General features: G+C 53.8%; 1 protein-coding gene across 1 annotated transcript in view; it reads left to right on the top strand.

Moving 5' to 3' along the window:
• Positions 1-9,667, top strand: part of LOC121274738 (sodium/calcium exchanger 1-like) — a 40,149-nt gene extending 30,482 nt beyond the window's left edge. Inside the window, exons 2-3 of the mRNA XM_041182079.1 lie at positions 7,450-7,725; positions 8,997-9,667. Coding sequence (XP_041038013.1) covers positions 7,450-7,725; positions 8,997-9,373 — 653 coding nt within the window. The 3' untranslated portion in view covers positions 9,374-9,667. The remainder of the gene's footprint in view (positions 1-7,449; positions 7,726-8,996) is intronic.
• Positions 9,668-12,908: the final 3,241 nt, after the last annotated feature.

Here is a 12,908-nt window from a genome sequence, read left to right as displayed (position 1 = left end):
GTCCTGGGAGTGTTTGATGGGGACAGTGTAGAGGGAACTTTACTCTGTATCTAACCCCGTGCTGTCCCTGTCCCGGGAGTGTTTGATGGAGACAGTGTAGAGGGTTTACTCTGTATCTAACCCCGTGCTGTACCTGTCCTGGGAGTGTTTGATGGGGACAGTGTAGAGGGGGCTTCACTCTGTATCTAACCCCATGCTGTCCCTGTCCTGGGAGTGTTTGATGGGGACAGTGTAGAGGGAGCTTTACTCTGTATCTAACCCCGTGCTGTACCTGTCCTGGGAGTGTTTGATGGCGACAGTGTAGAGGAAGCTTTACTCTGTATCTAACCCCGTGCTGTACCTGTCCTGGGAGTGTTTGATGGGGACAGTGTAGAGGGAGCTTTACTCTGTATCTAACCCCGTGCTGTTCCTGTCCTGGGAGTGTTTGATGGGGACAGTGTAGAGGGAGATTTACTCTGTATCTAACCCCGTGCTGTACCTGTCCTGGGAGTGTTTGATGGGGACAGTGTAGAGGGAGCTTTACTCTGTATCTAACCCTGTGCTGTACCTGTCCTGGGAGTGTTTGATGGGGACAGTGTAGAGGTAGCTTTACTCTGTATCTAACCCCGTGCTGTACCTGTCCTGGGAGTGTTTGATGGGGACAGTGTAGAGGAAGCTTTACTCTGTATCTAACCCCGTGCTGTACCTGTCCTGGGAGTGTTTGATGGGGGCGGTGTAGAGGGTTTACTCTGTATCTAACCCCGTGCTGTACCTGTCCTGGGAGTGTTTGATGGGGGCGGTGTAGAGGGTTTACTCTGTATCTAACCCCGTGCTGTACCTGTCCTGGGAGTGTTTGATGGGGACAGTGTAGAGGGAGCTTTACTCTGTATCTAACCCCGTGCAGTACCTGCCCTGGGAGTGTTTGATGGGGACAGTGTAGAGAGAGCTTTACTCTGTATCTAACCCCGTGCTGTACCTGTCCTGGGAGTGTTTGATGGGGACAGTGTAGATGGAGATTTACTCTGTATCTAACCCCGTGCTGTACCTGTCCTGGGAGTGTTTGATGGGGACAGTGTAGTGGGTGCTGTACTCTGTATCTAACCCCGTGCTGTACCTGTTCTGGGAGAATTTGATCGGGACTGTGTAGAGGGAGATTTACTGTGTATCTAACCCCGTGCTGTACGTGTCCTGGGAGTGTTTGATGGAGACGGTGTAGAGGTAGCTTTACTCTGTATCTAACCCCGTGCGGTACCTGTCCTGGGAGTGTTTGATGGGGACGGTGTAGAGGGAGCTTTACTCTGTATCTAACCCCGTGCTGTACCTGTCCTGGGAGTGTTTGATGGGGACAGTGTAGTGGGTGCTGTACTCTGTATCTAAACCCGTGCTGTACCTGTTCTGGGAGAATTTGATCGGGACTGTGTAGAGGGAGATTTACTGTGTATCTAACCCCGTGCTGTACCTGTCCTGGGAGAATTTGATGGGGACGGTGTAGAGGGAGCTTTACTCTGTATCTAACCCCGTGCTGTACCTGTCCTGGGAGTGTTTGATGGGGACGGTGTAGAGAGAGCTTTACTCTGTATCTAACCCCGTGCTGTACCTGTCCTGGGAGTGTTTGATGGGGACAGTGTAGAGGGAGATTTACTCTGTATCTAACCCCGTGCTGTACCTGTCCTGGGAGTGTTTGATGGGGACAGTGTAGAGGGAGATTTACTCTGTATCTAACCCCGTGATATACCTGTCCTGCGAGAGTTTGATGGGGACAGTGTAGAGTGAGCTTTACTCTGTATCTAACCCTGTGCTGTCCCTGTCCTGGGAGTGTTTGATGGGGACAGTGTAGAGGTAGCTTTACTCTGTATCTAAACCCGTGCTGTACCTGTCCTGGGAGTGTTTGATGGGGACGGTGTAGAGGGAGCTTTACTCTGAATCTAACCCCGTGCTTTACCTTTCCAGGGAGTGTTTGATGCGGATGGTGTAGAGTGAGTTTTACTCTGTATCTAACCCCGTGCTGTACCTGTCCTGGGAGAGATTGATGGGGACAGTGTAGAGGGAGATTTACTCTGTATCTAACCCCGTGCTGTACCTGTCCTGGGAGTGTTTGATGGGGACAGTGTAGAGGGAGATTTACTCTGTATCTAACCCCGTGCTGTACCTGTCCTGGGAGTGTTTGATGGGGACAGTGTAGAGGGAGCTTTACTCTGTATCTAACCCCGTGCTGTACCTGTCCTGGGAGTGTTTGATGGGGACGGTGTAGAGGGAGATTTACTCTGTATCTAACCCCGTGCTGTACCTGTCCTGGGAGTGTTGGATGGGGACAGTGTAGAGGGAGCTTTACTCTGTATCTAACCCCGTGCTGTACCTGTCCTGGGAGTGTTTGATGGGGACAGTGTAGAGGGAGATTTACTCTGTATCTAACCCCGTGCTGTACCTGTCCTGGGAGTGTTTGATGGGGACAGTGTAGAGGGAGCTTTACTCTGTATCTAACCCCGTGCTGTACCTGTCCTGGGAGTGTTTGATGCGAATGGTGTAGAGTGAGTTTTACTCTGTAGCTAACCCCGTGCTGTACCTGTCCTGGGAGTGTTTGATGGGGACAGTGTAGAGGGAGATTTACTCTGTATCTAACCCCGTGCTGTACCTGTCCTGTGAGTGTTTGATGGGGACAGTGTAGAGGGAGATTTACTCTGTATCTAACCCCGTGCTGTACCTGTCCTGGGAGTGTTTGATGGAGACAGTGTAGAGGGACCTTTACTCTGTATCTAACCCCGTGCTGTACCTGTCCTGGGAGTATCTGATGGGGACAGTGTAGTGGGTGCTGTACTCTGTATCTAACCCCGTGCTGTACCTGTTCTGGGAGAATTTGATCGGGACTGTGTAGAGGGAGATTTACTGTGTATCTAACCCCGTGCTGTACCTGTCCTGGGAGTGTTTGATGGGGACAGTGTAGAGGGAGCTTTACTCTGTATCTAACCCCATGCTGTACCTGTCCTGGGAGTGTTTGATGGGGACAGTGTAGAGGGAGATTTACTCTGTATCTAACCCCGTGCTGTACCTGTCCTGGGAGTGTTTGATGGGGACAGTGTAGAGGGAGCTTTACTCTGTATCTAACCCCGTGCTGTACCTGTCCTGGGAGTGTTTGATGGGGACAGTGTAGAGGGAGATTTACTCTGTATCTAACCCCGTGCTGTACCTGTCCTGGGAGTGTTTGATGGGGACAGTGTAGAGGGAGATTTACTCTGTATCTAAACCCGTGCTGTACCTGTTCTGGGAGAATTTGATCGGGACTGTGTAGAGGGAGATTTACTGTGTATCTAACCCCGTGCTGTACGTGTCCTGGGAGTGTTTGATGGAGACGGTGTATTGGTAGCTTTACTCTGTATCTAACCGCGTGATATACCTGTCCTGCGAGAGTTTGATGGGGACAGTGTAGAGTGAGCTTTACTCTGTATCTAACCCCGTGCTGTACATGTGCTGGGAGTGTTTGATTGAGACAGTGTAGAGGGAGATTTACTCTGTATCTAACCCTGTGCTGTACCTGTCCTGGGAGTGTTTGATGGGGACAGTGTAGAGGTAGCTTTACTCTGTATCTAACCCCGTGCTGTACCTGTCCTGGGAGTGTTTGATGGGGACAGTGTGGAGGGAGCTTTACTCTGTATCTAACCTCGTGCTTTACCTTTCCAGGGAGTGTTTGATGCGGATGGTGTAGAGTGAGTTTTACTCTGTATCTAACCCCGTGCTGTACCTGTCCTGGGAGTGTGTATTTGGGATGGTGTGGAGAGGGTTTACTCTGTATCTAACCCCGTGCTGTACCTGTCCTGGGAGTGATTGATGGGGACAGTGTAGAGGTAGCTTTACTCTGTATCTAACCCCGTGCTGTACCTGTCCTGGGAGTATTTGATGGGTACAGTGTAGTGGGTGCTGTACTCTGTATCTAAACCCGTGCTGTACCTGTCCTGGGAGAGATTGATGGGGACGGTGTAGATTGAGCTTTACTCTGTATCTAACCCCGTGCTGTACCTGTCCTGGGAGTGTTTGATGGGGACAGTGTAGAGGGAGCTTTACTCTGTATCTAACCCCGTGCTGTTCCTGTCCTGGGAGTGTTTGATGGGGACAGTGTGGAGGGAGCTTTACTCTGTATCTAGCCCCGTACTGTACCTGTCCTGGGAGTGTGTATTTGGGAAGGTGTGGAGAGGGTTTACTCTGTATCTAACCCCGTGCTGTACCTGTCCTGGGAGTGTGTATTTGGGAAGGTGTGGAGAGGGTTTACTCTGTATCTAACCCCGTGCTGTACCTGTCCTGGGAGTGTGTATTTGGGAAGGTGTGGAGAGGGTTTACTCTGTATCTAACCCCGTGCTGTACCTGTCCTGGGAGTGTGTATTTGGAAAGGTGTGGAGAGGGTTTACTCTGTATCTAACCCCGTGCTGTACCTGTCCTGGGAGTGTTTGATGGGTCAGTGTAGAGGGAACTTTACTTTGTATCTAACCCCGTGCTGTACCTGTCCTGGGAGTGTTTGATCGGGACAGTGTAGAGGGAGATTTACTGTCTATCTAACCGCGTGCTGTACCTGCCCTGGGAGTGTTTGATGGGGTCGGTGTAGAGAGAGCTTTACTCTGTATCTAACCCCGTGCTGTACCTGTCCTGGGAGTGTTTGATGGGGACGGTGTAGAGAGAGCTTTACTCTGTATCTAACCCCGTGCTGTACCTGTCCTGGGAGTGTTTGATGGGGACAGTGTAGAGGGAGATTTACTCTGTATCTAACCCCGTGCTGTTCCTGTCCTGGGAGTGTTTGATGGGGACAGTGTAGAGGGAGATTTACTCTGTATCTAACCCCTTGCTGTACCTGTCCTGGGAGTGTTTGATGCGGATGGTGTAGAGTGAGTTTTACTCTGTAGCTAACCCCGTGCTGTACCTGTCCTGGGAGTGTTTGATGGGGACAGTGTAGAGGGAGCTTTACTCTGTATCTAACCCCGTGCTGTACCTGTCCTGGGAGTGTTTGATGGGGACAGTGTAGAGGGAGCTTTACTCTGTATCTAACCCCGTGCTGTACCTGTCCTGGGAGTGTTTGATGGGGACAGTGTAGAGAGAGCTTTACTCTGTATCTAACCCCGTCCTGTACCTGTCCTGGGAGTGTTTGATGGGGACAGTGTAGAGGGAGCTTTACTCTGTATCTAACCCCGTGCTGTACCTGTCCTGGGAGTGTTTGATGGGGACAGTGTAGAGGGACTTTTACTCTGTATCTAACCCCGTGCTGTACCTGTCCTGGGAGTGTTTGATGGGGACAGTGTAGAGGGGGCTTTACTCTGTATCTAACCCCGTGCTGTACCTGTCCTGGGAGTGTTTGATGGGGACAGTGTAGAGGGAGATTTACTCTGTATCTAACCCCGTGCTGTACCTGTCCTGGGAGTGTTTGATGGGGATGGTGTAGAGGGAACTTTACTCTGTATCTAACCCCGTGCTGTACCTGTCCTGGGAGTGTTTGATGGGTCAGTGTAGAGGGAACTTTACTCTGTATCTAACCCCGTGCTGTACCTGTCCTGGGAGTGTTTGATCGGGACAGTGTAGAGGGAGATTTACTGTCTATCTAACCGCGTGCTGTACCTGCCCTGGGAGTGTTTGATGGGGTCGGTGTAGAGAGAGCTTTACTCTGTATCTAACCCCGTGCTGTACCTGTCCTGGGAGTGTTTGATGGGGACGGTGTAGAGAGAGCTTTACTCTGTATCTAACCCCGTGCTGTACCTGTCCTGGGAGTGTTTGATGGGGACAGTGTAGAGGGAGATTTACTCTGTATCTAACCCCGTGCTGTACCTGTCCTGGGAGTGTTTGATGGGGACAGTGTAGAGGGAGATTTACTGTCTATCTAACCGCGTGCTGTACCTGCCCTGGGAGTGTTTGATGGGGTCGGTGTAGAGAGAGCTTTACTCTGTATCTAACCCCGTGCTGTACCTGTCCTGGGAGTGTTTGATGGGGACGGTGTAGAGGGAGCTTTTTTCTGTATCTAACCCCGTGCTGTACCTGTCCTGGGAGTGTTTGATGGGGACAGTGTAGAGAGAGCTTTACTCTGTATCTAACCCCGTGCTGTACCTGTCCTGGGAGTGTTTGATGGGGACAGTGTAGAGGGAGCTTTACTCTGTATCTAACCCCGTGCTGTACCTGTCCTGGGAGTGTTTGATGGGGACAGTGTAGAGGGAGATTTACTCAGTATCTAACCCCGTGCTGTACCTGTCCTGGGAGTGTTTGATGGGGACAGTGTAGAGGGACCTTTACCCTGTATCTAACCCCGTGCTGTACCTGTCCTGGGAGTGTTTGATGGGGACAGTGTAGAGTGAGCTTTACTCTGTATCTAACCACGTGCTGTACCTGTCCTGGGAGTGTTTGATGGGGACAGTGTAGAGGGAGCTTTACTCTGTATCTAACCCCATGCTGTACCTGTCCTGGGAGTGTTTGATGGGGACAGTGTAGAGTGAGCTTTACTCTGTATCTAACCCCGTGCTGTACCTGTCCTGGGAGTGTTTGATGGGGACAGTGTAGAGAGAGATTTACTCTGTATCTAACCCTGTGCTGTACCTGTCCTGGGAGTGTTTGATGGGGACAGTGTAGAGGGAGCTTTACTCTGTATCTAACCCTGTGCTGTACCTGTCCTGGGAGTGTTTGATGGGGACAGTGTAGAGGGAGCTTTACTCTGTATCTAACCCCGTGCTGTCCCTGTCCTGGGAGTGTTTGATGGGGACAGTGTAGAGGGAGATTTACTCTGTATCTAACCCCGTGCTGTCCCTGTCCTGGGAGTGTTTGATGGGGACAGTGTAGAGGGAGATTTACTCTGTATCTAACCCCGTGCTGTACCTGTCCTGGGAGTGTTTGATGGGGACAGTGTAGAGGGAGTTTTACTCTCTATCTAACCCCGTGCTGTACCTGTCCTGGGAGTGTTTGATGGGGACAGTGTAGAGGGAGTTTTACTCTCTATCTAACCCCGTGCTGTACCTGTCCTGGGAGTGTTTGATGGGGACAGTGTAGAGGGAGTTTCGCTCTGTATCTAACCCCGTGCTGTACCTGTCCTGGGAGTGTTTGATGGGGACAGTGTAGAGGGAACTTTACTCTGTATCTAACCCCGTGCTGTAACTCTCCTGGGAGTGTTTGATGGGGACAGTGTAGAGGGAGCTTTACTCTGTATCTAACCCCGTGCTGTACCTGTCCTGGGAGTGTTTGATGGGGACAGTGTAGAGGGAGATTTACTCTGTATCTAACCCCGTGCTGTACCTGTCCATTGGAGTGTGTAATGGGGAAGGTGTGGAGAGGGTTTAATCTGTATCTAACCCCGTGCTGTACCTTTCCTGGGAGTGTTTGATGGGGACAGTGTAGAGGGAGATTTACTCTGTATCTCACCCCGTGCTGTACCTGCCCTGGGAGTGTGTGATGGGGACGGTGTTGATTGAGCTTTACTCTGTATCTAACCCCGTACTGTACGTTTTTCCCTTACAGGTGAGGATGACGATGATGAGGGGACGAGTGAAGAACGCCTGCCCTCCTGTTTCGATTACATCATGCACTTCCTAACAGTGTTCTGGAAAGTTCTCTTTGCGTTTGTCCCTCCAACAGAGTACTGGAATGGCTGGGCCTGTTTCGCAGTCTCCATCGTGTTGATCGGTTTGCTCACAGCTGTAACTGGAGACCTCGCCACACATTTTGGCTGCACGGTGGGATTGAGGAACTCTGTAACCGCCATCGTCTTTGTGGCACTCGGGACATCCGTTCCAGGTGAGGGTCAGAGTCTCCACCTCCCCCCACCCCCCACACGACAGGAACGTCATCTACACAAATTGACTGACACATTTTCCCTCAGCACTGACCCTCCGACAGTGCGGCACTCCCTCAGCACTGACCCTCCGACAGTGCGGCACTCCCTCAGCACTGACCCTCCGACAGTGCGGCACTCCCTCAGCACTGACCCTCCGACAGTGCGGCACTCCCTCAGCACTGACCCTCCGACAGTGCGGCGCTCCCTCCGCACTGACCCTCCGACAGTGCAGCACTCCCTCAGCACTGACCCTCCGACAGTGCAGCACTCCCTCTGCACTGACCCTCCGACAGTGCAGCACTCCCTCAGCATTGACCCTCCGACAGTGCGGCTCTCCCTCAGTACTGACCCTCCGACAGTGCGGCACTCCCTCAGCACTGCCCCTCCGACAGCGCGGCGCTCCCTCAGCACTGACCGTCCGACAGTGCAGTGCTCCCTCAGCACTGACCCTCCGACAGTGCAGCACTCCCTCAGCACTGACCCTCCGACAGTGCAGCACTCCCTCAGCACTGACCCTCCGACGTGCGGCGCTCCCTCCGCACTGACCCTCCGACAGTGCGGCGCTCCCTCAGCACTGACCCTCCGACAGCGCGGCGCTCCCTCAGCACTGACCCTCCGACAGCGCGGCGCTCCCTCAGCACTGACCCTCCGGATTCCCGGAACTGTGCTTGGAGCAGAGATCTCCGAGCGTGGAGACCCCACACCTCCTGCAGCCCCTACCCTGTCTTTGAATCCCTTTGCCTCTTGTCCGCAGTCACGTTTGAGCGTTTGAAATGTTCCGTTCTATTTGCCTGCTATGTACTTACCTGCAAACCCCAATTGACTTTCTTGGCATTTGACCAGCCTCTGACTTTATTGACACGCTCAAGTCTAAACACTGAAGGCTTCCAGTCCCATCTTGCAGCCCAGGTGGAGGCCATTCAGCCCACCGAGCCTGTGCTGGCCCTTTGAACAATCTATCAAATTAGCCCCCACTCTCCCCTGTCTCCCCCACAGACCCACAAATGTCTCCTTCTCGAGTATTTATCCGATTCGCCCTGTTGAAAGTTCCTATCGGATCTGCTCCCTCCGCCCTTTCAGGCCGCTCCTCCCTAAGCGCCTCAATTAAATCTCCCCTTAACCTTCCCTGCACTGGCGCTATGACAGATGAAGAAATCCCTGTCCACAATGGGGGCCTCTCGTCTCTAACGCTCTCTCTCTCGCTCTCTCCCTCTCTCTCCCCTCTGGACAGACATGTTTGCCAGCAAGGTGGCAGCCATTCAGGATCAGTACGCTGACGCCTCCATCGGGAATGTCACTGGGAGTAATGCCGTCAACGTCTTCCTGGGGATAGGAGTGGCCTGGTCCATGGCCGCCATCTACTGGGCCAGCAAGGGCAAGAAGTTCCTGGTGAACCCGGGCAACCTGGCTTTCTCTGTCACCATCTTCACCATATTCGCCTTCATCACCATCGCCATCTTGATGTATCGCCGCCGGCCAGAGGTTGGAGGCGAACTCGGAGGCTCGAGGGCCGGCAAGATCATCACCGCCTGCTTCTTTATGACTCTCTGGTTGACCTACGTCGTCCTCTCCTCCCTGGAGGCGTATTGTCATATAAACGGGTTCTGAGGCCTGGTCACTGGGGTCTCTGAGGCCTGGTCACTTGGGAGTTCTGAGGCCTGGTCACTTGGGAGTTCTGAGGCCTGGTCACTTTGGGACTTTGAAGCCTGGTCACTTTGGGAATTCTGAAGCCTGGTCACTTGGGCCTCTGAGGCCTAGTGACTTAGGCCTCCAAGCTGGCCTAGTCATTTGGTCGTCCTGAGGCCTGAATGAGGCTTGGCCTCGAAGGACTGGTCACAGGGGTGGTTATGTGGTCCACTGATACTTCCTGGGTGCCAATTGCCGAAGGGTTGAGGGTAAGGGGGGGGGGGGCTACCCGATAGGACATCGAGACCGCCCGATGTAAAAACCCCTCACACCCCAGGCCCGTCCACTCTCCCCCACCCCTCACAACCTCACTGCTTGGCATTTGAGACACCAGGGCCCACCTCCGAGACCCCTAGCACCAGCCCACACATCCCGAGGGTAGGAAGATCATACCCTGGGCACCCCTCACCCACTCATTGCCTGTTTGTGCCTGTCTCTCCTCACCGCTCCCGCCCCCACCCCTGATTTAGTCCGGCTCTCTGCACGTTCCCCCCACCTCCCCACCAAACCCAGTCAATCCCTGATAGGCTGCAGGAGCGTTGAGGATCCCTGGCGTGTGATAGGCTGGCTTGATCCTCTACCTGCTCCCCACCGCCCCCCCCCGGCCCCCTCCAAACCCACCCCCCACCCCCCGAGGTCCGTCCCCTCAGCCCACATTCCTGGTGCTACAAATTGGCCTCAGCACCCCCCCGCTAGCCCACACAGGCCAAACAGCGAGGCCTCCCTCAGTCGCTAAGCTGGCTCTTCGTTTATGGCCTGACGGAGGCCTGAGTTGAAACCTCCACACACCCCCCACCCCCCAACTCCATCATGTAAAAGTGGCGCATTCCTCCATCCTCCCCTTAAAGGGGCAGGGAGCACGGGTGGTGGTGGGTGGGGGGGGTGAATTTTCCAGATTAGCCAACGCCTGACTCAGGCTAGAACCATTGCTGCATCAGAGCACCGAACTGTGGCCGGGCGGGGGGAGGGCTAGTCTCCCCCAGTGGTCAAAGAGGTTCGTCCCGAGTTGTGGATTCGTTCATCCCTTCCTGCTTTTCCCCTTTGACCTTTCAGTGCTGCCAAGGTCGCGACATCCCAGGCTGAGCGTGACCGGGGAACACACAGACCACGACTGCCTCAACAGACGGGGGCTTCGCTTGGACACAAAGCCCCAGGCTTCTAACCTGCCCAAATTTAGAAGCCCAAGTTGGGCCTTCTAGCCTTGGGTGTGGGGGTTGGGGGTGGGCTGGGAAGAGAAAGGGTCCATCTTGAATTCTTGTGCCCTCTCACCCCTCTGTCTCTCTCTCTGTCTCTCTCTCTCCCTCCCCACCACGATTGCCCCAGGGAGTTGTAGGAGGGGGGGCGGGGTTGGGTGGGAAGAGGGTGGGGGGAGGCCGGTGGGTGTCGAGGGGAACCACAGACAAGGCCTCAGGCTCAAGAGACATAAAAGACATTGAGAGGGGGGCTTCCCCCCACCTCCCCCGCCACCCCCCCCCCACCCCACCCTGCCGAAGAGGCGAAATTGGGCCCTTGGCTCTCCAGGATGGACGATGGGCCAAGGATGGGATGGGCCGGCCATTTGCGTTGACAGCGAAGGCCAATCAGACACTGACCTTTCGACCACCCACCCCCGCCCCCCCCCCCCACCCCCCACCACCCAACCCCCCGACCCCTCCGCAAAGGCCTGGAAGGAGGCGGCCATCTTGTCCTTGGCCTCCATTGGAATGGGTTGGACTTGGCGTTCTGTTTCTGGGACGACGACCCTTCCCCCCACCCCACTCCCCACCCCCCCCCCACCCACCCCCCCCCCCCCCCCCCCCCCCCGCCAAATCCGGCTTCTCCGAATAAACTGTTCCCCCCAATGAACGTTTCCATCTGTTTCTTTAAAACCTCCGGCTCGTAACGTTCGACGTTTTGGGTGAGGCATAACCCTCACTGGCCTTTCTCGCACTTTTTGACGGAATAGTGGAGAACTTGCTGATCCCCCAAGAAGTGACACAGCAACAGGTCGGGGGGGGGGTGGTGGGGGAGGGAGAGAGCGTGAAAAACCTCCTCTCTACTCAACTGTCAGACGAACCGCAAACTCAAGACTGGAGAGCATCTGCATGTTGGCATTATAAAGGCCCAGCTTACTTTTGTTTAACTCCACTGCCCGGTACAACCGAGCGGTCTGCACTCGATCTCTTTATGCGATTCAGGGATCTGGTGAGGGCAGGTATGAAGCCACCAGCCTGACTGGTCCAGACCCCGGGTTTGAGGTCCCGAGCCGAGATGATACTGAAGGAGTCACATCACGATCGTGGTGTGCCGTTCCGGCCTAGATTTGAGGCTCAACATCAGCAGGGCAAGGGAAGAGTTGTCGCGCGATATGCCGGGTTGGGCCTATAGATTTGAGGCTTCCAGTAGGGCAAAGGTCAGCAGCCATCCTGATGTGCAAGCCAGGCCTATGTTAGAGGCTTCATCGCTAGAGGGTAAGGAGTTGGATCATGGATGTGCCAGTTTGGGCCTAGATTTGAAGCTTTAAGTAAATAGGGTCAGGAAGGAGTTGCCTTTATATCTGTTGTTGGGCCTAGATTTAGGCTTTATGTTAGTAGCAGCCAGGCACTCAGTTTGTTTACAATGCATATCAATCCGTTAAATATATATAATTAGTGAACCCCGTGCTGTCCCTGTCCTGGGAGTGTTTAATGGGGACGGTGTGGAGGGAGATTTACTCTGTATCTAACCCTGTGCTGTACCTGTCCTGGGAGTGTTTGATGGGGACAGTGTAGAGGAGATTTACTCTGTATCTAACCCTGTGCTGTACCTGTCCTGGGAGTGTTTGATGGGGACAGTGTAGAGGGAGATTTACTCTGTATCTAACCCCGTGCTGTACCTGTCCTGGGAGTGTTTGATGGGGACGGTGTAGAGGGCGCTTTACTCTGTATCTAACCCCGTGCTGTACCTGTCCTGGGAGTGTTTGATGGGGACGGTGTAGAGGGAACTTTACTCTGTATCTAACCCCGTGCTGTACCTGTCCTGGGAGTGTTTGATGGAGACAGTGTAGAGGGAGCTTTACTCTGTATCTAACCCCGTGCTGTACCTGTCCTGGGAGTGTTTGATGGGGACAGTGTAGAGGGAGCTTTACTCTGTATCTAACCCCGTGCTGTACCTGTCCTGGGAGTGTTTGATGGGGACAGTGTAGAGGGAGATTTACTCTGTATCTAACCCCATGCTGTACCTGTCCTGGGAGTGTTTGATGGGGACGGTGTAGAGGAAGCTTTACTCTGTATCTAACCCCATGCTGTACCTGTCCTGGGAGTGTTTGATGGGGACGGTGTAGAGGGACCTTTACTCTGTATCTAACCCCGTGTTGTCCCTGTCCTGGGAGTGTTTGATGGGGACAGTGTAGAGGAAGCTTTACTCTGTATCTAACCCCGTGCTGTACCTGTCCTGGGAGTGTTTGATGGGGACAGTGTAGAGGGAGATTTACTCTGTA

This window comes from Carcharodon carcharias (genome assembly GCF_017639515.1).
Source record: "Carcharodon carcharias isolate sCarCar2 chromosome 37 unlocalized genomic scaffold, sCarCar2.pri SUPER_37_unloc_3, whole genome shotgun sequence".
Lineage (NCBI taxonomy): Eukaryota > Metazoa > Chordata > Chondrichthyes > Lamniformes > Lamnidae > Carcharodon > Carcharodon carcharias.
This window is presented reverse-complemented; position numbering and strand designations above follow the sequence as displayed.